This window comes from Zalophus californianus, chromosome 14 (genome assembly GCF_009762305.2).
Source record: "Zalophus californianus isolate mZalCal1 chromosome 14, mZalCal1.pri.v2, whole genome shotgun sequence".
Classification (NCBI taxonomy): Eukaryota; Metazoa; Chordata; class Mammalia; order Carnivora; family Otariidae; genus Zalophus; species Zalophus californianus.
In genome coordinates this window covers 45,681,587-45,704,358 of record NC_045608.1, presented here as the reverse complement: position 1 = coordinate 45,704,358, position 22,772 = coordinate 45,681,587, and the positions used below count along the sequence as shown (strand labels likewise).

Genomic DNA, 22,772 nt, shown 5'->3' with positions numbered 1-22,772 from the left:
AGATTATTACCAATCTTCTTAACCATTTCAGTGGGTGTGAAGTAGTATCTCAGGCCCTCCTGTCCAATAATGTTGAGCATATTTACATGTGCTTACTGGCCAAATATCTTTTCATTGAGGGTTTTTATTTTTTTTAGATTTTGTTTATTTATTTGACAGAGAGAGAGACAGTGAGAGAGGGAACACAAGCAGGGGGAGTGGGAGAGGGAGAAGCAGGCTTCCCATCGAGCAGGGAGCCTGATGTGGGGCTCGATCCCTGGACCCTGGGATCGTGACCTGAGCTGAAGGCAGACGCTTTAATGACTGAGCCACCCAGGCGTCCCTCACTGAGGGTTTTTAAATAAGAAAATAATACAATCTAGTTTACATTTAAAATAAATGAGTTTGGAGTCTCTGTAGAGAATAGACTGGAGAGAAACAACTGTCATAAAAGACCAGTCAGGAGGCCTGTAGTAGAACAGGTGGCGAGAAGAGTGGTTTAGACTAGGACAGTGGCTACAGGGATGGAGAGAAGTGACATGAAACATATTTTGGAGATGGTATTGCCAGGGTATCAGACTGGGCATGAAGAGGTAAAAGAAGAAGTCAAATATGACTCCCACATTTCTATCTTTAGTAACTGGGAGGATAGTTACTGAGGTTTAATGAGACCAGGAAAGGTGGTGGAGGGTGGGGGGGATCAAATTTGGGTAGAAAATAAAGATTTCTGATTTGAATAGTTTGGGGTTCAGAAGAGAGAGGACAAGGCTAGGAGTAATGAATATATAGAAACATTTCACTTGGTGTCCACAAGCAGCACATACTCTTGTTTCCCTCCTACTTCACTGGCTCCACCTCCTTCTCAATTTCCTTTGCTGATTCCTCTTTCTTTCTCCAACCTTTCAAAGTTGCCATACCCCAGAGGTCAGAACTTGAAATGCTTCTCTTTTCTATACTTTGGTGATCTCACTCAGTTTCAGGGCCTTAAGTACTATTATCTACTTGCTGTTGACCTCCTGCCCCCGAAATCATTTTTTTATTCTGGTTGTTTTGTCCAAACTCGACACATATCAATTACCTACTAACATTTCCATTGAATGTCTAGTAAGTATTAACATGTCTAGAACCAAGCTTTTGATATCCTCCCTGAAATTTGTTCTTTCCTAAAAGACTAGGTAGAACTTTGTGATATGAGGGTCAAGAACATGAAATAAATGGACAATAAAATCGTAAACTATATGCTAGGTGACTGGGAAAAATGAAAAAGCCTGAAAGGTTTGGTAAGAAATATTTGGTAAGAAATAAATGGAACCTGGTTTGGATATGTTAAGTTTAAGTTGTTGAAGAGACACAAAAGTAGCATTTGCATTTACATTACATTTCCTGAAAGAAAATGCAGGACTGGGATTCATCAGAGAAGACAAACTAGAGACACAGAGGTAGTTAATAGAAGCATGAGAGAAAAATATATGTGAGGAAGAAAACAGTCTTGGGATACTCTAGGAAGCAGAAGTTTCCAGAGATCAAACAGTGCAGCACTGCCACAAGAGAAGTGAGAAGAAATTTTGAGATGGTCAGTGTGAGATGTAACTTAAAAAAAAAAAAAAGATAGAAATTAATGATTATATCTTGTAAAAGAATATCCCTCTGGCCTTTTTAAGTGAAAACAATTAGCAAAAGGCTCTTCTTGGATGAAAAAAGTGAACTGAACAGTTGTAAATTTTTATCACAAAAGTTGGCTTGGATCAAGTTTTTGCTATGGACTGAGCAAGCAAAAGCCTGCTGTTCTGTACCTGTGGTTAGGGTCTCATTCACTTTGAGCTCATAAGGGCTGTATGTATATATGTATGTATGTCTTTATTTTAAAAATTTTATTTATTTATTTGACAGAGAGAGACACAGCGAGAGAGGGAACACAAACAGGGGGAGTGGGAGAGGGAGAAGCAGGCTTCCCGCGGAGCAGGGAGCCCGACGTGGGGCTGGGTCCCAGGACCCTGGGATCATGACCTGAGCCGAAGGCAGACACTTAATGACTGAGCCACCCAGGCGCCCCAGGGCTGTATTTTTTTAAAACCTAATGGGAGCACGAGGAAAACATAATCAAGACAGACTATTCCAAAGCAGAAGGTGTGTTCATATATAACCCTTTCACTAGACTAAAAATTCCTTTTTTACTCACAAAAAGAAAATGAGACATTTTGCAAAAATTTTAACTTTCAATTCAGATTATCTAGTTAAGAATTTCACTTAGAGTATTCTTCTTTTGAATGCTACCTTGCCCTATAAACCCTGCTTCTAATGAAAAGAATTTTATTATTTTTAAAAAATTTTTAAAAAAGATTTTATTTATTTTTTTGAGAGACAGAGCAAGAGAGAACTGAGTCGGGAACAGAGGCAGAGGGAGAGGGAGAAACAGGCTCCCTGCTGAGGAGGGGCTTGGTCCCAGGACCCCAGGATCATGACCCAAGCCAAAGGCACACTTAACTGACTGAGCCACCCAGGGACCCTGATAAGAATTTTAAAAAGACTGGGCACCTGGGTGGCTCAGTCGTTAGGCGTCTGCCTTCGGCTCAGGTCATGGTCCCAGGGTCCTGGGATCGAGCCCCGCATCAGGCTCCCTGCTCTGCAGGAAGCCTGCTTCTCCCTCTCCCACCCCCTCTGCTTGTGTTCCCTCTCTTGCTGTGTCTCTGTCAAATAAATAAATAAAATCTTTAAAAAAAAAGAATTTTAAAAAGACGGATACATATAGTTACATTATTTTGTCTGGGAAGATAAAGCATTCAAACAGAAAATTAGTCTGAATTTTCTGTAAAACTTTCTCCTTCCAACTCTATTACAATGATTATTACTTAACAAAGAATGTTCTCAAAACTTTTTTATGAACTTTATGCACAAGTTATAAAGAAATTGGTAGTATTCAATCAAGATTAATTTCTTAGTTTTTATGACTATTTTATGGTCATATTAATATAAGGGGAAGCTGAATGAAAAGTACAGGGAATCCTCTGAACTATTTTCTTTCCTCTGAGCTATTTTTTCGTAACTCTTTTGTTGGTCTGAAATTATCTAACTAAAAGAAATTTATACAAGAAATATGAAATTTTAATTATTAATATATACCCCATCAAGTCTCCATTAACTAGCTCGTTGACTTAATTTACTGAACTAAGTGTAACCAAGAAGCCATAATTAGAAAGAAAATAGCCTTACTGTTTGGTTTCTTTGTGGTAGTTGACAATCCCTCTTCTTCATCTGCCACCTGGGGTAAGCTGTCTGCCAAACAGGATTCATACTCTTCATGTGTTGTCCGATCAAACATATCTTCCAAGCTATCATTCATTTTTCTTTCTCCATCTATGTAAAAGAGCACTGGCTTAGGGCAACAAGCAAGCTTTTTGCTTTCTGCATAGACCAATGTGAAACTTGTAGTAACTGCCACAAAATACACTTGCCTAGGATGTACATGGGGCAACAGTAAACCCCCAAGTCTAGATAGTTACTATATTTACAAAGACTTTATGTTAGGGCTTTAAATGTCCTTTATTCATGTGAAGAGAATGTTTGTTGTTTTCATTACATACATAAAAATCTTTTTCTCCCTATTAGCTCATGTATAATTCATACTACACTAAAACGAGTCCTACCAAAAAACTGTGAGGAATAGAAAATGCATCATAATGATGAAAAATATTAGGTTTAAATAAAATGTGTATAAATAACTGACATTAAAATCTATAGAACTTGCTCATCTGCTTATTTCTTTTTTTTATTTTTTTAAGATTTTATTATTTATCTGAGAGAGCGAGAATGAGAGAGAGAGAGAGAGCACATGAGAGGGGGGCGGGTCAGAGGGAGAAGCAGACTCCCCGCCGAGCGGTGAGCCTGATGCGGGACTCGATCCTGGGACTCCAGGATCATGACCTGAGCCGAAGGCAGTCGCTTAACCAACTGAGCCACCCAGGCGCCCTCATCTGCTTATTTCTAATGTGGTAGCAAAAGAAGTGTTTTCTTACATTATCAATAACACTTGGTAGTTGAGTATTGCTAGAAATAATGAATTCAATTCCTCATTTGATATGTTAAGTGCTAAATTCATCCTCAGAGTACTAACTACAGTTCCCACTATATAATCACATTTTGAAAAATGGCAGTTTACTACAAAACAGAAATAGATCCAGTTGGCTAACACACATGATAGAGCAGAAGCCTGCTCAGATTCTTCTCTATAAAATAACCACCACCTCCCTCAATCCATGGTGTTCTAGCACCCTTACCCTATTTTATCTTTCTCCAGAACTTAGCATCATCTATTATACCACATATTTGATTATTTCTCCCCTTAAATTAGAAGGTAAGTTCCACGAAGTAGGTACTTTTGTTCTGTTTACTCATTATTTCCAGTTCCTGAAACACTTCCCTATAGAATTGAAGCTCAATATTTACTGAATGATTAAACATTATTTCTTTTCACACTGAAGATCAAATTTGTAAATAATATATAATTTCTATGTGCTAGGCAGTGTGTTAGGTAGGTATTCCCAAAGTATTCTGTATATGCTGTTAATAATTCACAATGTTAAATCACTAGTTTGTTTTTCTTTTTAATTAAAAAAATTTTTTTTTTTTTTTTTTTTTTTTGAGAGAGAGAGGGTGTGAGCAGGGAGGGAGGGGTAGGAAGGAGAGGGAGAGAGAGAATCTTAAGGAGACTTCACACCCAGCATGGAGCCCGATGCAGGGCTCAATCCTGAGATCATGACCTGAGCCTAAATTAAGAGTCAGATGCTTAACCAACTGAGCCACCCATGTGCCCCACTAATTTATTTTTTTTGGGTCTGACTTCTGACTGAAATACTTGACAACAGAGACTATATCCTTATTAATCTTTCTATCACAGCATCTGGGAAGTCTAATACACAGTAGAAATATAAAACATATTTTTAAACTGAAATATTAGCAGTCATTGGGGTATTTTATTGGTATGATTCATTTTTAACCAATTCTAAGTATTAAAAAGATCTACCTTATGGGTAAAATGCACGGGACTATCTTTTTCCACATATGGCTTTAAAAATATCTCCTATCCTAGGTGCTGGTCTTACACTCCTCACTGAGTGGGAAGGGCTGCTTGCTTGCTTTGAACTTGGGTAGGTCTTCGTGACACTATACAACTTCTGAGGCCAGATCATAAAAATACCATGCACTTCTGCATTGTTATTTTTGGGATGCTGACTCTGGGACCCTAGTCTCCATGTGATGAGGAAGCTCAAACTGCCCCACGTGGAAAGGCCATATGGAGAAGCCCTGAAATTAAATGAAGAGCGATGCCAAGCCACCGTCAGCTTGTCTACCCCTCTGCTGTTCCAGCTCTAGCTACCATTTGCCTACAACTGCATAAGAGACCCTGGGACAGAACCATCCAGCCAAACTCTTCCTGAACCATAGAAACTGTGAAAGATAAGAAAATGACTGTTGTCTTAATCCTTTAAGTTATCGGAGTGGTTTATTATAATAGCAATAGTACTCACAATATCTTATGTAGCCAAAACTGTCTCCACTCATTAGTTCAAATTCTAACCTCACTTCCAAATGATACTTGCTTCAAACATATTTGGGAAACCATCATATTCTTTGAATTAACTAGATAAATTTGAAGCCAAAGTAGTCATACTTTAGTTTTACCTTTTCTTTTTTTAAACAGAAATAAGGAAAACATTATCGGGAGCTGGTACCAGACAAAATAATCTTAAAAGCAAAGTACCTTCTTAAGAAGAAAGTTACTTAAGTGTCATTCGCTATAAAAGGACAATAAATCACTGTTAAATTTTTTTCTTTTAATAGGTAGGCCTTTCAACGTAGGCAGCCAGCTACTTGACTGTATGGTTACTCATTCCTAAAGAACAAAGAATTAAGGCAAAGACTACTACAATTTTTCCTCACTTACTGCAGTTAGGGCAGCAAGAGATAGTGTTTCTTTTTTTCTTTTTTATAAGATTTATTTGAGAGAGGGAGAGAGAGTCAGAGAGAGAGTGCACAAGCGGGGAGAGGGGCAGAGGGAGAGAGAGAGGGGAAGAAGGGTACTCGCTGAGGAGGGAAGCCCCATGTGGGGCTCAATTCCACGACCCTAAGGATCATGACCTGAGCTGAAACCAAGAGTCAGATGCTTAACTGACTGAGCCACCAGGCATCCTGAGATAAAAGTGTTTCAAAAGAAGTGGGGACAAGATTGGCTTCAGCCCCGGGGAAGGAAGATTACAGAATATTCAGAACAAGATAGGGAATGTACATATAGACTGTCTTCAGTTTCTAACAGATGATCACTGGAAAATGTCCTTGCTTTTGGCCCTGCATCCTCTGGGGCAGGTCCTAACCCTTAGCATAAGAGTGTAAGTGACACTATTCCTGGCCTAGTTGATCTCATGACATATGCCTCTGTAGTTAGGGATGTTGCTAAGGTGGTGCCAACCAAAATCCTTCCACTGTTCCTGTCTCTTTTGGAAAATCAAGACTTTAGATGAAGAATTAATAGTCTGTTATTACAAAAGGCCAAATCCCCTTTTCTGTAGAAGCAGAATATGGCAGGGTAACTCAGCATATATACTATTATTCTTAGTTTGCTGCTAATTTACAAGTCTATACAAATACTTCTCAGCAGACTCTCCCCTTCTCACCTTATCAAATTGCTTTGCAAATTCCTATTTCTAAGACAGGACTCTCAAGATTCCCTTCTACAAAAAATTATCTAGGGATAACACCAGGGATCAGCAAATTTTTTCTTAAAGGGTCAGTCAGGAAATATTTTTGGCCTGTGGGCCCAATAAGGTCTGCAGCTACTACTCAGCTCTGCTGTGGTACCATGCAAGCAGCCATTGGCAACACATAAACAAATAAGTGAAGCTGTGTTCTAATAAACCTTTACTTATAAAACTGGCAGCTGGCTGTGGTTTGCTGAATCCTGGAAACAATTTGAATTCTTCCTGGAAAACAAAAAAGATTTTGGCTAAGGATTTTTTGCCCTTGAAATACTGAAACTGAGCTTTACTGAGAGAAATCTATTTATCAGAAGAAAAAAAACCTGGTTTATGGTGAAGAGGTAACTTGTGGTCATCAATGCAATGGTACAACTATAAACTTCCTTCCACATTTTTATTAAATAAAAAAAGAAATCAAATCTTACTTGGGCTTTTTTCTCCCTTCTGCTCCTGCTTCATTTTTAAAAGCACAGTTTCACTAACCAATGTGCAGTCCATGTCCACTGTCTCTCCTCCTGCTAATCTTGACTGACTGCCATCCTAAATATTTAAAAATTCAAAAAATTTAACAATTATCCCACATGGTCTTATATATTACTTTTTAAAAATTCTGGTAAAATATACATAGCATGAAATTTATCATTTTTACCATATTTTAAGTATACATTTCAGGAGCATGAAGTTATATTTATTTTTACCTTAGGAATATATAGATTTAGGTTTTATTGCCTGTAAAACATTTTAGCTTCAATATACAAGCATCCTCTCTCAAGCCCATGAAAAGAAAGACTGCTGCCAAGGAAGGGAGAATTGTGCACTACTGAACTCCCTGGGCTTCTCCTCCCTTTCTTCTCCAGTTGGTCTCACAGTAATGAATGTCAGTGTACACACAACAAATTTCATACTGTAGCAAGTTAAATACTTCATTAATATGCTCCCAAGTGAAAGAGAACTTCTCAAACTATGTAGAACCTAAATACAAGCCAAAAGAGTTATTTCCACTAGGAATTTTAATTTTACTATTTTTTTTAAGAGGTAGGGAGGGGCAGAGGGAGAGGGAGACAGAGAATCTTAAGCAGGCTCCACACTGGATGCAGGGCTCAATCTCACGACCCTGAGATCATGACCAGAGCCAAAATCTAGAGTTGGACATTTAACTGACTGAGTCACCCAGGCACCCCAGAATTTTAATTTTTAAAGAAATATACAGTATTTAAAAAATAGCCAACTAGGAAAATGAATTTTTTTCTTGATAGTAACATTATTTTTAAAGCTAATCAAGGCATATGAATTATTTTGATAAAATATAAAATTATTAAGGGGCACGTGCGTGGCTCAGTCAATTAAGTGTCTGCCTTCAGCTCAGGTTATGGTACCAGAGTCCTGGGATCCAGCCCTGTGTCAAGCTCCCTGCTCAGTGAGAAGTCTACTTGTCCCTCTGCCCCTCCCCCCACTCGTGCTTGCTCTCTCTCAAATAAATAAAATCTTTAAGAAATATATATAGAATTATTAGAATATGTAACTAGCATTTTTCATTATTTTAAAGCCATAATAATATTTTCCAGCAAAGGTCTTTTTAAAAATTTTTTCTTTAGAGAGGGAAAGAAAGAGGAGGGGCAGGGGGAAAGGGAGAGAGAGAGTCTTAAGTAGGCTCCACACCCAGTGCAGAGCCCAACGTGGGGCTTGATCTCATGACCCCGAGATCATGACCTGAGCTGAAATCAAGAGTCAGACGCTTAACTGACTGAGCCCCCTCAGGTGTCCCAGCTAAGGCTTTTAAAGTCAGAAGGTATTATTACCCTTTCAAAAATACCATAAAGTTAGAAAAATTAGCATTTTTATTTCTTACTTTTCTGAATAAATAAATCAGGTTTTAAGAGGTATGTGATTATCTTAAGGTCACAGAATGAGTTAGGGGAGGAGGGTGACTAACAACTTACTAGAATAACCACATGGGCCTTGGTTTTACTTTCTAACTTACCTTTGTATCTATTAGAGTAATATCCATTTTATATTGAGAAAGGTCTGCTCCTGGATCTATGCTCCACTGGATATTTTCAAAGGATACATCTTCAGTAAGGAGAAAAAAATACAATTAAAATGGATTTTAAACATTCTTACTACTTTAAAACGTAATGGGATCCACAGAATGTGAAAAAAGATTTGTAAATCATTATCTGCTAACAGGGTTGTATCTAGGACACATAAAGAACTCTCACAACTCAATAAGATGACAAATACCCCAACTGAAAATGAGCAAAGAATCTGAATAGACAGTCCTTCAAAGAAGGGAATTGGCAAATAAGCACATGATAAGATAGCAGTAGCCATCAGGGAAAGGCGAATCAAAACCACAATGAGATAACACTTCACACCCAATAGGATGGCTAGAATCAAAAAGACAGGTAACAACAAGTATTGGTGAGAATGTGGAGAGATGGGAACCTCATGTGCTGCTGGTGAGAATGTGAAATGACAGACACTTCGGAAAACACATAGTTCCTCAAAAGGTTAAAGAGAGTTAGCATATGGTCCAACAATTCTACTCCTATATGTAACTCAAGAAAAATGAAAACATACATCTACATAAAATTGTACATCAATGTTCATAGCAAGCATTATTTATAATAGTGAAAAAAGTGAAAATAAAAGAAGTCACAAAAGATCATATATTGTATGATTCCGTTTATATGAAAACACAGAATAGGCAAATCTATAGAGACAGAGGGTAGGTTAGTGGTTGCCTAGGATTGGGGAAGAGGGGAGAGGAATGCAGAATGATTGCTAATGGGTATTGTTCTTTACTTAGAAAATTTTTTTTCTTCAAATAGAATTAACATACAGTGTTATATATGTCTCAAATATACAATGATTCAACATTTCTATATACTTCTCAGTGCTAATCAAGAAAGTGTACTCTTAATCCCCTTTACCTATTTCACTCATTCCTATCCCCCCACCTCCCTTTTGGCAACCATCAGTTCGTTCTCTGTATTTAAGAGTCTGCTTTGGTTTTGCCTCTTCTGTTTATTTGTTTCTTAAATTCCACATATAAGTGAAATCATATGGTTTCTGTCTTTCTCTGTCTGACTTATTTCACTCAGCATTATATCCTCTAGGTCCATCTGCGTTGTTGCAAAATGGCAAGATTTCATTCTTTTTTATGGCTGAGTAATATTCCACTGTATATACATAACCACATCTTTTTTAAATCCATTCATTTATCTATGGACACTTGGGTTGCTTTCATATCTTGGCTATTGTAAATAATGCTGCTACAAACATAGGGGTCCATGTATCTTTTTGAATTAGTATTTTCATTTCCTTTGGGTAAACACCCAGTAGTGGAATTATTGGATCATATGGTAATTTTATTTTTAATTTTTTGAGGAACCTCTACACCGTTTTCCATAGTAGCGGTACCAATTTGCATTCTCACCAATGGTGCATGAGGCTTTGTTTTTCTCTACATCTGTCATAATTTGTTATTTCTTGCGTTTTTGCTTTTAGCCATTCTGACAAGTATAAAGTGACATCTCATTGTGGATTTAATTTCTATTTCCCTGATGATTAGTGATGTGGAATATCTTTTCATGTGTGTTGGCAATCCGTATGTCTTCTTTGAAAAAATTTCTCTTCAGGTCCTCTGCCCATTTTTAAATTGAATTATTTGTGTTTTTGGTATTGAGTTGTGTAAGTTCTTCACATATTTTGGATATTAACTTAATGGGTACTATTCTTTTTGAGGCGATAAAAACGTTCTAAACTCAGACTACAGTAATGGTTGTACAACTCTGAGTATACAAAACAACTGACTTGTACACTTTAATGAGTGATTTTTATATCAAAAATTGTGTTTTTTTTAAGATTTTATTTATTTATTTGACAGAGAGAGACACAGCGAGAGAGGGAACACAAGCATGAGGAGTGGGAGAGGGAGAAGCAGGCTCCCTGCCGAGCAGGGAGCCCGATGTGGGGCTCGATCCCAGGACGCTGGGATCGTGACCTGAGCCGAAGGCAGACACTTAACGACTGAGCCACCCGGGCACCCCTCAAAAATTGTTTTAAAAGTTAAAATTGTAACATTGTTTGAAGGAGTTTTCAATGTATGTGGACATGCATGACAACTACATAAAACACAAAGAACACGAAGTGGCATAATATTAACTTTAAGTAAATTGTGAAAGGTTAAGTAGGGTTTATAATCCCTAGAGCAGTCATGAGAAAAAAAAAAAAACCCAAAACCAAAAATGTAAAAAAAATCAGAAATGAGGTCTCTTGCTGCAGCAACGCGAGTGGGAGCACCAGGCGCCGGGCTCGGAGCGGAACTCCACGGATCGCTTTAAGAAAATGGCAGACAAGGCGGACATGGGGGAAATCGCCAGCTTCGATAAGGCCAAGCTGAAGAAAACGGAGACGCAGGAGAACACCCTGCCGACCAAAGAGACCACTGAGCAGGAGAAGCGCAGTGAAATTTCCTAAGAACCTAGAGGATTCCCCACCCCCGAGGATTCGAGACCCCAGTCGTGATGTGGACGAAGAAGAGCCACCTGCAAGATAGACACGAGCGACAAGCGGCACTGTGAACCCGGGCACTCTGTGCCGACGCCACCGGCCTGCGGGTCTCTGAGGGGACCCCCCCCCCCAATCGGACTGCCAAATTCTCTGGTTTGCCCTGGGATATTATAGCAAATTATTTGTATGTTTAATGAAAATAAAACACACCTCGTGGCATGAAAAAAAAAAACAGAAATGGGAGTGAAGAAAGTGTTTTCATACAGAGACTGAAACTCTTGCCTTCTAGAAGAACACTAAAGAATGTGCTTCAGGAAGAAAAGGAAAATAAACCCAGAATAAAGGAAAAACTTTGCAATAAAGAATAAAAGAAAAAATACTACATAGGAAGTACAGAAATATTTGGTGGCCAAAAAACCAAAAAAACTCATTTAAACACAGCAAAATTATGAAAAGATTAACATACCTATTAAGAGTAAAAAAGGTTTTCAAACAAGAAGTTAAAAACCCACATAAATGTATATACACATATGTTTATACATATACACGTAAAGGCAAAGAAAAAGGACAGGCTACCTGTGGGGGGAGGAACAAGGTTTGGATGATGAAAATTTTACCTTATGTATTTTAAAACTCCACAGAGTTTAAAATTTGTAAAGCTTTTGTAAAGAAAATAAGAAATTACATAAAATAGGTAAATCCACAAAATCACCTAAAAAGTAGGTATTAAAGACCTCAATTCATTTTTTCAAAAAGCATGAGAGCAAGAAAATCACATGCAAAATGAAACCAGTGAGAATCATCCCGTAAGCACAGAAATATGCAGGAAGAAATGTTTTTCCTAAAACAATTCAGTATATTCAAAGAATGTATATTGTGTAACACTCGAGATCATTAAAAAAGAGTGGAAATACTACCTATAGTAAACATACCTTGACTGTTTTGTACAGATTTTGTTTTAGCAACTCTACATGGATTTAACTGAAGAACGGATGTAAGTTCACATGCTCCACGGACTGACCTGGCTATTTTTACTGGCTCATGAGAATCAGTTCCCTTAAACAGAAAGAATTATTAGCATCTAGATGAAATAATGAACAACCATTTTAATAAAAATACTTGAACATTTAACACAAACCTTCATATCATCGAAAAGATTCTCGGTCTCCAAACTTTCACGTGGACGTAGAGGGATTTTAAAGATGGGATTTTCTTCCTTGATTTGTAATGGTGTTTTATTATCTGGAGATGATTTACCCAAGGACTGGAGGATACACTCCTGTAAACAGGGCTCCTCTGGGGAATCTCTGGTTAACACACTGCTTCCGCTCAAGGCCTTGCGGCTTGAGGAAGAGCCCTTTGGAATGGGCTTCAAGGCCTCAAAGAGAGTCACTTGCCTAAATCTGATTTTAGAGGTCTCACTTCCTTGGCTTTTCTCTTGACGCTGAATAGCCGAAAATCGATCAGACAGATCTAGAGGTTTATCCATCACATAGTCTCCATTCACAGAAGAATGACCATCCAGTAAAAAAGGAAAGGCATTTTCTTTATCAAAAGAGGCTTGGGGGCAGCTAACTTCATCTTCAGTTTCTTCCTCAATTTTCTTTCTTTTGGATGTTCTGCCTCCCAGTGATTTCAGGGGTACCGCATGTTTGTCTTTATCAGTGACAGCATCTTTAATGTGATCAAAACCATCCTGTTCATTTTTGGATTCACTTACATTTTTATTGATAAGCATCTGCTTATTTGAAGATGAATGGCTAATGATCTTGTTCACTTCAGACCCAAAATTATGATGTGTGAAAAGGGCACTATCTTCAGATTTTGATCTAGTTTTCTCTGATCTAGAAGTAGAAATGTTGTTGAAGGGTGCTGTTTTCAGAAGTTTTTTCCCATTCTCTAAGAGAGAAGGGGACAAACTTGTATTCAAACCTAAACTACGTTTCACATTAGAGGTAGCCCCAAATACAGGAGAAGATACCCGAGTAGTCAATTCTTCTTGAGAAGGAGTCTTTGATTTAGAATCTGAAAATCTAAAAAAAATAAGGATTGGTAAAACTTTCTTCCTACTGAAGAAATAGGGTAAAAATTGTAAGACAAGCATATGAGAAAACTTACACTAATATAGAATTATTAATAATAAGGGTTTTAGCCATGTATTAGACTCAGATGATTAACCAACATTTGAAATAGGGTAGAGGTGTCTGCTTTTCTTCATTTGGCTGACAAAAAGCAGAGGAAAAATGATACAGTAAATCTATCTCAATACCTTGATATTCCTATCTATAAATATTTTTCCTAAGTAATTTAAACAACTTCACTAATATAAGAAAATCGTATTTTAATAAATTCCACTAGAGACCCAAATTCTTTTGTTAATATGAAATCTCTTCATAAGTAACTTCAAGAAACAAAATCCTTCTACTACAGAATTGAACGTAACTTAAGAGCCAGCCTGCCTGTAGCAGAGCAGACAGCTGTGATAGTACACTAGAGTATTGGGTTTAAGTTTGAAGATGTGGAATGGGTAAGAGCTCCGGCTCTGGTCCTTAAGAGTTATGTGGTGTTAAATAAGGCATTTAATCTCTGTAGAGCTGCATTTTTGTCGACTAAATAGGAGTAATAAAACCTACTTTAATGAATTACTTTGATGACAAATTAAATATGATATATGCATCTAAAACTAAAAGCACTTTTAAAAAAAAGCAAGACAATACATAAATATAGGTATTATTAGTGGATGTTCTGAAATTAGTAAATGAGATGCAACACAATTGAAAATTCATCGAAGCTTATAGATGCATTTTATAACATCTAGTTTTTGGAAAAACAAACAGAGACTGGGTCTTTATAGAAGCAGAGGAACAAGGCTGGAAACTCTTAAATAATGCTTGATAGAAGTACAGAAAGAACCTAAAAAATAATATCTCTCCATAGTAATGCAAAAGGCCCTCAATTCATCATAAAGTGGGGAACACATGTATTTTTAAAAGATTTATTTATTTGAGAGAGAGAGAGAATCTCCAGCAGACTCCCTTCTGAGCATGGAGCTTGACTTGGGGCTCAATCTCACGACCCTGAAATCATGATATGAGCTGAAATCAAGAGTAGGACGCTTAACTGATTTCGCTACCCAGGCACCTCATGGGAAAAATATTTTTTAAAATAAAAATTAATACAGGTTCTTGGCTGGCTCAGTTGGTAGAACACATAACTCTTGATCTCAGGGTCCTGAGTTTACGCCCCACGATGGGCATGGAGCCTGCTTAAAAATAAATAAATAAATAAATACAACCAGAATGACAAACTATATGCTGACAGAAACAGTTTGATTATACAGAACTCACTGAAATGAGATCTCACCAATAGTCTAAGTTTTTTACCAAAGTGCCCCAAATTACCTTAAATTGTCTTCATTGTTTCTTATAGATTCCTCAAAAGGTTGTTTCTTGTGATCTTCTAGACATTGATAGAATTCATCACCAAGAGGGCTCATGGGACCCTGAGATTCCTTCAATAGTAAAATATAAAGTACATAGATACAATGAAAGATTATTCATTCTTAAAGAGGAATGAAATGTTGATATATGCTGTGATGTGGATGAACCCTAAAACAGACTAAGTGAAAGAAGCCAGACTCAAAAGCCACATAATGTAGGATTCCATTTATATGAATTATCCAGAATAGGTAGATCTTTAAGGATAAAAAGCAGACTGGTGGTTGCCAGGGGCTGTGGGTAGTAGGGAATGAGAATTGAATGTTTAACAGGTACCAGTTTTATTTTGGGGTGATGAGAATGCTTTGGAACCAGAGAGGTGGTAGCTGCATAATACTGTAAATGTATTAAATGCCATGAACTGTAGACTTTAAAATGGTTAATTTTATGTTATGTGCATTTCACCATGATAAAAAAAAATATGAAGTACTTCTAAGTTTAAAGAGAGAAAGCCATCAATATTTTACTATTCTACATAAGTACATTCTATCACTGGTATGTAAAACTCCATCAACTCCAATTCCAAAACATATTAAGATGAGGCAAAAGGAATAAAGATAGTTATTTATGCTGATAGGAGATGAATTTAAAAGAGAGCAGTGCTTCTCAAACTTTAAGATGCATTCAAATCAACCGGGGATCTTGTGAAAACACAAGTTCTCTTGCAGTAGGTCTGGAGTGGGGTCTGAGATTCTCCAACAAAACTTTAAGGTGACCCAGATGCTGTTGGCCTATGGATCACACCTTGAGCAGCACGTCTTTAGAGATTAGCTCCCTTAATATATTTAATATATAAACTACTTACTTGTCAGGTTTATGGGTAGGAGGGAATTAGAAATCATTAAAACACATTTGAAGTTCAAAGGTTAAAAACTACCCACTACCACTTGAAGAGTGATTTAAAACTAGAAAGAACAAAAACAAAATCCAAACATGAAAAATCAATTCAATTTTTAAGAATTTAACAGTAAGACAATTTTATAAGAGCAAATATACATTTACTGACTAAAGCAAAGGAATACTATTTTAAAGTTGCATCAAAATAAAACAAAATTGAAGAGTAAGCTTTCTATTTTTAGGGATCACTTAAGGAAAAAAAGTGAATGTGCCTGATGTAAGGAAGTACTAAAAAAATGAAAAGAAATTCATGGGATCAATTTCTGACCCAATCCCTAAGAATGAGATTGCACATATAAGGACAAAAAAACTAAAACATCTACAGCAGTCCCAAGAATTCAGCCTGTTTTCCAAAATAAACCCCAGTTTAAAGGCTACTGAAAAATTCCAATAAATTCTGACACCAACCTTAAAGTTTAAGTCTTCAGTAAGACAAAACAAGCTAGGGGTAGGGAGAATACAGGAAGCAGGGAAGGGTTGGTCAAACCCTCCACGCCATCATCACTTCCCTAAATTTTGATTCAACCCACAACCTATAATACGAAGAATTCTAAAGACTTCAGGTTTTTGGGATGCTGGGGTAGATAATATAAATGGGCCCTTCTAACCATATCAATTTTGTTCTAGGCCTTTATCCCTTGATCCTTGGATAAAATAACTTCTCTTGCTCAATTCTCTAACAACCGACCTAAAAGGACACCAGTTAATTCATATTATCACCAAACTAAACAATTACTTACAGATTCTTCTTGAACACTAAATCCAAGTGTTTCAGCAACAACTGTAGCTAAATTAAAAGATGACTTATCAGTAGGACAACTGCTTGTTCCATGTGTTTCTAAATAAGAAAAAAAAAACCCCACAATTATGTAATTGCAGAAATGAGATGTATTGAAAAATACAAAAAAGGAAAAAAAGAGGCTCAAAGAACTACTTTATCGATGGTACTGGACAATTTTAAAATTCTGTGCAAAAAAGTCCAAAATATCTATCATAAATGGCAATAAACTGCAGGTATCTATCATTTACATTTGCCAAATTTTTTCAGCTAAGATTTTCTATTTTTCCTAAATGAACGGAATGCAATGGGCAGATTATTTTTCTTATTGCCACTGAATAAAAACCCTAAAAAATCATATATAATTGCGATGGATTTCTTGTAGTTTAAGATATGGCATGAATATAAAACCATATTTATAATATCTTTCATGAAAACATACTTTGTGGGAGAGATTTTCAGCACTGCATAATTTTCAAGATTAAAGCTAAAACATACATAATTACCTGCATTCAAGTATTTTACAAAGTTTTATGTGTACAGAGTTTCAACAAATCAACAGGTGTTTATGGGGCACATATTAAATTCTAGGTATTGTGCTAGGCACTAGATGAAAAGAAAAAAAGTTCTTGTCCTCAAAGAGTTTAAGGGGTGATACAGGTGAAACAGAAAGGTAAAAAAGAGAATTGCAATAAAATGTGATAAACATTAAAGGTACCTAAGGAGTGATTTAAACAGAGAGGAAGAACTCCTAAATCTGCCTTGGGTTATCAGGGAAAGCTATAGCCAGTGATGCCTCAGCTGACCCCTTGAGAACAAGAGGATCTGGGCAGGTCACCTGGCCCAGGGACAGAGGGAAGGACTCTAAGTATGTGTAAGGGTTCAGATACGTGAATTGCTGGAAATCAAAATGCAAAAGATGTAACTATAGTAGGACATAAGCCCAGATAGGCCAGTGAGGGATCTCTCGCTCTCTCTCTCTCCCTGGGGTATGGAGAGGTGAAGAGTGCAATCCTTCCCCTACTGGATTCAACTGGAATGATTGGGAGATAATACAGAACACAGACCACTTTTTCAGCTTTGAACAGAAGCTGCAGCTAAGAATGGAGACAATTGAGGGGTTATTTTGGGGCACCTGGGTGGCTCAGTCATTAAGCAGCTGCCTTCAGCCTCAGGTCATGATCCCGGGGTCCTGGGATCGAGCCCCGCATCGGGCTCCCTGCTCCACGGGAAGCCTGCTTCTCCCTCTCCCACTCCCCCTGCTTGTGTTCCCTCTCTTGCTGTGTTTCTGTCAAATAAATAAAATCTTTAAAAAAAAAAAAAAGGAGAGGGGTTATTTTTAAAAGATAGAAGGTAACATATGCATATATTGAAAAGAACAAACATGCAGAGAAGGTGGAGATATAAGAAAGGAGGACAACTGAGGGAGCAAAGTCCTGGCAGCAGCAGACGAGAAAGGGTTCCAGAGCGTAGACAAATAAGGATCTGCCACACTCAGTGTTATGTCCCCAGGACCCTCTGCCAGACAGTCTGTCTATACACATGGACACATACTCCCTGTCTCACACACAAATATGAATGACTTATTAGCTTTTAGAGAGTAAGTTTTGTACTCACATTAAATGAATGTGATTAACCTTGACCAACCATCTCCTCTTACCTTTTCACGGATGTAGTAACTGTTCCCTCTCTTTCCTTAGAATTACTCATTTCTCTCTCTGTACTTGACCATTCCACCAACATAAAAATATGCTGCACAGGGGCGCCTGGGTGGCTCAGTTTGTTGACCGTCCGCCTCTTGGTTTCAGCTCAGGTCATGATCTCAGAGTCCTGGGATCGAGCCCTGTGTCTGGTCCCTCGCTGAGTGGAGTCTGCTTGTCCCTCTCCCTCTGCTCCTTCCCCCACTCCCCAGCTTACTCTCTCTCAAATAAATAAAAAAAATATGCTGCATATGCTATAGTATCCCATCTTTTAACATCCTCACTTGACCCATTTTATAGCTACTCTCCCATTCTCCCGTCCCCTCTCCCATAAAACACCTTGAAGGTCCTGTTTACAAGTGTTCTCTCTGCTTACTCTGCCAGCTTCTCTTGACGTGCAACAGTCTAGCTGAATACCATTACACTTTTAACAATTCGTGTTACAAGTTTTGACACTCAATGATCTGCATGTGACCAAATCCAATGGTGAATTTTCAGTCTTCATCTTCCCTGACCTATTAGCACTGTCTGCCACAGTTGACCACTCCCTCCTCTCCCCACATGGCTTAAAGGACACTACTTTATCTCAGTTTTTTTTTTTAAGATGTATTTATTTATTTGAAAGAGAGACAAAAACAGAGAACAGAGGGAGAGGGAGAAGGAGAGAAGCAGATTCCTTGCTGAGCACAGAGCCTAATGAGGGGCTCGATCCCAAGACCCCAAGATCATAACCTAAGCCGAAATCAAGAGTTGGACGCTTAACCAACTGAGCCACCCAGGCGCCCCATCTCAGTTTTTCTCTCACTGGCAGCTCACTTTGTTGGTTCCTCCTCATTTTCACAACCTCTAAACCACCATCTAGACAGCTGTAATATCACTTTTAAGGAGGTGAAAAATGGGGGCACCTGGGTGGCTCAGTCGTTAAGCGTCTGCCTTCGGCTCAGGTCATGATCCCAGGGTTCTGGGATCAAGCCCCACATCGGGCTCCCTGCTCCGCGGGAAGCCTGCTTCTCCCTCTCCCACTCCCCCTGCTTGTGTTCCCTCTTTCGCTATGTCTCTGTCAAATAAATAAATAAAATCTTAAAAAAAACAAAACAAAACACCTTCCTTTAAAAAAAAAAAAAAAGAGGTGAAAAATGGTTCCGAAGGCAAAACAATCTTTTTATGGATAAAGCACTTATATACATATACTCATACGGTATATCTGTAGTAGTGAAATTCCATGGAAAAGTGGTTAGGGAAAAAAATGTCTACAAAGGCTACGGTGGGGGTAAGAAAAATAGCTGAGAATGACTATTTTATATAATGAAGCACCCCAGAGCTAAGTACTTGAACTTCTCTTCTCTATCTACATTCACTTGCTTGGTAATCTCATCTAGTTTTCTGGCTTTAATACCACCCACATGCTAACAATTTCCATTCATATCTCTATCTTAGACCTTTCTAAACTCACATCCAATTATTCACCCAAAATCTTATTTGAATGTCTATGTAGCACCTCATAATATTCTCAAAACCAAACTTTTGATTTCTAACCACCCCTATCCCCACCTCCCACTCTGTAAACCTGACGCTCCTAGTCTCTTTCCTTTTGGTAAACAGCAGCTCTAAAGAACAGAGTTGCCCAAACCAATCTCCCCTTCACTCACTCGGCCCTAGCCACAGAGGCTTCCTTCATGTTCCTCATAAAGAACCAAACAACACCCTGGTCCCAAGGCCTTTGTGCTCTGACTTCTCTACCTGGGGTGTCCCTTTCCCCATATCCACATGACTCCCTTGCTTCCCTACATCTCTCCTCAAGTGTCACTTTCTAAAGTGAGGCTTTCTAGTATCTCTTTTTTTTAAAAGATTTTATTTATTTGAGAGAGCGCGAGGGAGTGAGAGAGAGATCACGAGCAGGGGGGGAAGGGTGGAGGGAGAAGCTGAGCAGGGAGCCCGATGCAGGACTCAATCCCAGGACTCAGCATTATTCTTTAGAATACTTGCTTCTACCTAATATGTATTTATTTTCTTTCTCCCTCAACTAGATTGTAAGCTCTATGAGGTTAAGGGCTTTGTTTTGTTCAGTGCCTGGTATATAGTAGGCACTCAAGTATTTGTTGGATGAATGAATAAAGCACAGGAAAGCTTGTTTAGTTAAAATTATTAGCAATGTGTATTAATACGGATAGGGATATTACTATGAATAATAGGATAACATGACTTTCCAATATGAAAAAGACTGCTATTTACCAATAATACAAACAAAATCATATGGAAAATACTGCTTAATTCAGACTGTTGGCCTCTCTTGCCCACAAGTAACCACAAATTTTAAACTTATAAAGTAAATCTCAGTATGTTGCTTACTAGCCACTGGGGATTGACTCTGATCACAAGTGTCAGCCACCAGAATTTCACTTTCATTAGGTTTATGTTGTGGATGATTTGAAGACTTTGGAACTTTTCTCAGTTCTAAAGGGAGAAAAGAGATTAAATATAAATAAACAATTATGATACAAAATACCAAAATATGTAATAAACCAAACTTGTCTTTAAGTGCATTAGAAGTGTTATTTTACTGATAAAAATCTTCATATTCTAAAAGTTCATTCTTTTAGTTTCACTAAGAAACAAAGCTGGAAGTTAGGACTGTGGGAAAGGACTAGACTAGATAAGCTTCTTCTGACCTAAGTACCCTAGAGTTCTAATATTTTAACACATCTTTTCCTTGTGTATTTGTTGCAAATCAGTAGGCTCATTTAAAATGAATATGGCATCATATATCTCAACAATCTTTGTTTTTAGAGTTTTTATTTTCTGGAAGGAAATACCAAAACATGCTTACTAGAAACCATTTCAATGTTTAAGGATTTAATTTAAAGAAAACCAAAAGAAGGACAAAGTAAAGGGAAACAGACTTTTATTAATTTTAACTAGAAAATATTATAATGCACTATAAACTCTAAAATAAGCAAGGGTAGTTAGAAAGGGAAGAAGACCAAGTAGTCCTTAAATAAGTTTTTTTTTTTTTTAAAGATTTTATTTATTTATTTGAGAGAGAGAGAGAACGAGAGATAGAAAGCAGGAGAGGGAAGAGGGTCAGAGGGAGAAGCAGACTCCCTGTTGAGCAGGAAGCCCGATGTGGGACTCGATCCCGGGACTCCAGGATCATGACCTGAGCCGAAGGCAGTCGCTTAACCAACTGAGCCACCCAGGCGCCCTAGTCCTTAAATAAGTTTTAAAATAATTTGCATGGCTCAAAAACGATCTTATATTTTATAACCAAAATTTTAGATTCCAAGTAAAAATGATCAGAGCAAGACTAAAACAGACAAGTTTTAAAACAGTTACAGGTTATTCTCATATGATGAAGAAATAAACCAGAAACATTTAGACAAGATATAAAAAAAGACTTTCCTAATAAAGAAAACTGCTGTGATTTGTTTTTTTAGGTATTCTGACAGATGCATTTAAACATGATCCAATATGTAGAGGCTTATCTGTAGTGATTCTGTCAGATAGCAGACTAAAAAGGCCAAAGAATGTTCATTTTAGATTCAAGAGCTCACATTTTACTTTAGTTCCTAATTAAATATAAGATTTGTAACAGTTCTTTTGTTTTCCACTAGAGGGTGATGCAAGTTCATATAAAATGGAAAAAAAAACCTGCTAATTTTCCAATATCAAAAAATAAGATCTACTTATTATTTTAAAGGCATAGCTACTGTCAAGTTTATTTATATTATTAAATTATCTCTAGAAATATGCACACTCCTTCCCTCCAACCAATGTTTTCCTTGTTACAAACAATTTAGGTTAAAAATGAAAGTCTTTACCATTTATTTCATATCAATATTAAAAGAAATAATCATTGTATCACATCACATGATAAATTTCAGGGCTATATGCAAAGGCAGTTCCAAAGTATTTAGCAGAAATGGTAAGTGGGCTTCGAAGTAGAAATATGCCACTGGTAAGCCACAAAGTAGATACTTTATAAAGCCATTTCTTGGTTATCATCAATTGCTACAAGTTAAAACAAAAACAGCCAGTTAAAGCTACTGGTAGGAGTAGCTGTGGTAAGACATGGACAGTATAAAAATTTAGCTCCAGGGTGATCTGTATTAGAATTCTGACTCACCTACTTACTTGACAGGTGACCCTGAGTCAGTTATTTAACCCCTCCAAAGAGCAAACCTTTCTTCATTATAAAATGAAGATACTCCTTTAGCTGCCATCTTGCGTCCCTGCGTGTGTGCACCTAATCTCAGCCGGTCCGCCCGAGACCCCCTGAGCGCCAACCCTATTCCCCCGCGCGGTCCCATTTCCGCTCCAACAAGATGAAAGAAACTATCATGAACCAGGAGAAACTTGTCAAACTGCAAGCACAAGTGCGCACTGGTGGGAAAGGAACTGCTCGCCGAAAGAAGAAGGTGGTTCATAGAACGGCTACAGCAGATGATAATAAACTTCAGTTCTCCTTAAAGAAGTTAGGGGTAAACAATATCTCTGGTATTGAAGAAGTGAATATGTTCACAAACCAAGGAACAGTGATCCATTTTAACAACCCCAAAGTTCAGGCATCACTGGCAGCGAACACTTTCACCATTACAGGCCATGCTGAGACAAAGAGGCTGACAGAAATGCTACCCAGTATCTTAAACCAACTTGGTGC

General features: G+C 37.7%; 2 protein-coding genes across 8 annotated transcripts in view; one reads left to right on the top strand and one right to left on the bottom strand.

Moving 5' to 3' along the window:
* Nucleotides 1-22,772, bottom strand: part of RBBP8 (RB binding protein 8, endonuclease) — a 109,085-nt gene that overhangs the window by 11,612 nt on the left and 74,701 nt on the right. For all 7 annotated transcript variants that reach the window (XM_027576634.2, XM_027576636.2, XM_027576631.2 and 4 more), the window contains 8 exons: nucleotides 20,465-20,569; nucleotides 16,378-16,475; nucleotides 14,645-14,754; nucleotides 12,382-13,276; nucleotides 12,176-12,299; nucleotides 8,710-8,798; nucleotides 7,154-7,268; nucleotides 3,190-3,333 (listed from right to left, as the gene is read on the bottom strand). In XM_027576634.2, the coding sequence (XP_027432435.2) occupies nucleotides 3,190-3,333; nucleotides 7,154-7,268; nucleotides 8,710-8,798; nucleotides 12,176-12,299; nucleotides 12,382-13,276; nucleotides 14,645-14,754; nucleotides 16,378-16,475; nucleotides 20,465-20,569 (1,680 nt within the window). The remainder of the gene's footprint in view (nucleotides 1-3,189; nucleotides 3,334-7,153; nucleotides 7,269-8,709; nucleotides 8,799-12,175; nucleotides 12,300-12,381; nucleotides 13,277-14,644; nucleotides 14,755-16,377; nucleotides 16,476-20,464; nucleotides 20,570-22,772) is intronic.
* On the top strand, nucleotides 11,005-11,479 carry LOC113912848 (thymosin beta-10-like). The gene has a single exon (XM_035723948.1). It carries the CDS (start codon nucleotides 11,079-11,081, stop codon nucleotides 11,208-11,210), a length of 132 nt encoding a protein of 43 aa, XP_035579841.1. The 5' UTR covers nucleotides 11,005-11,078; the 3' UTR covers nucleotides 11,211-11,479.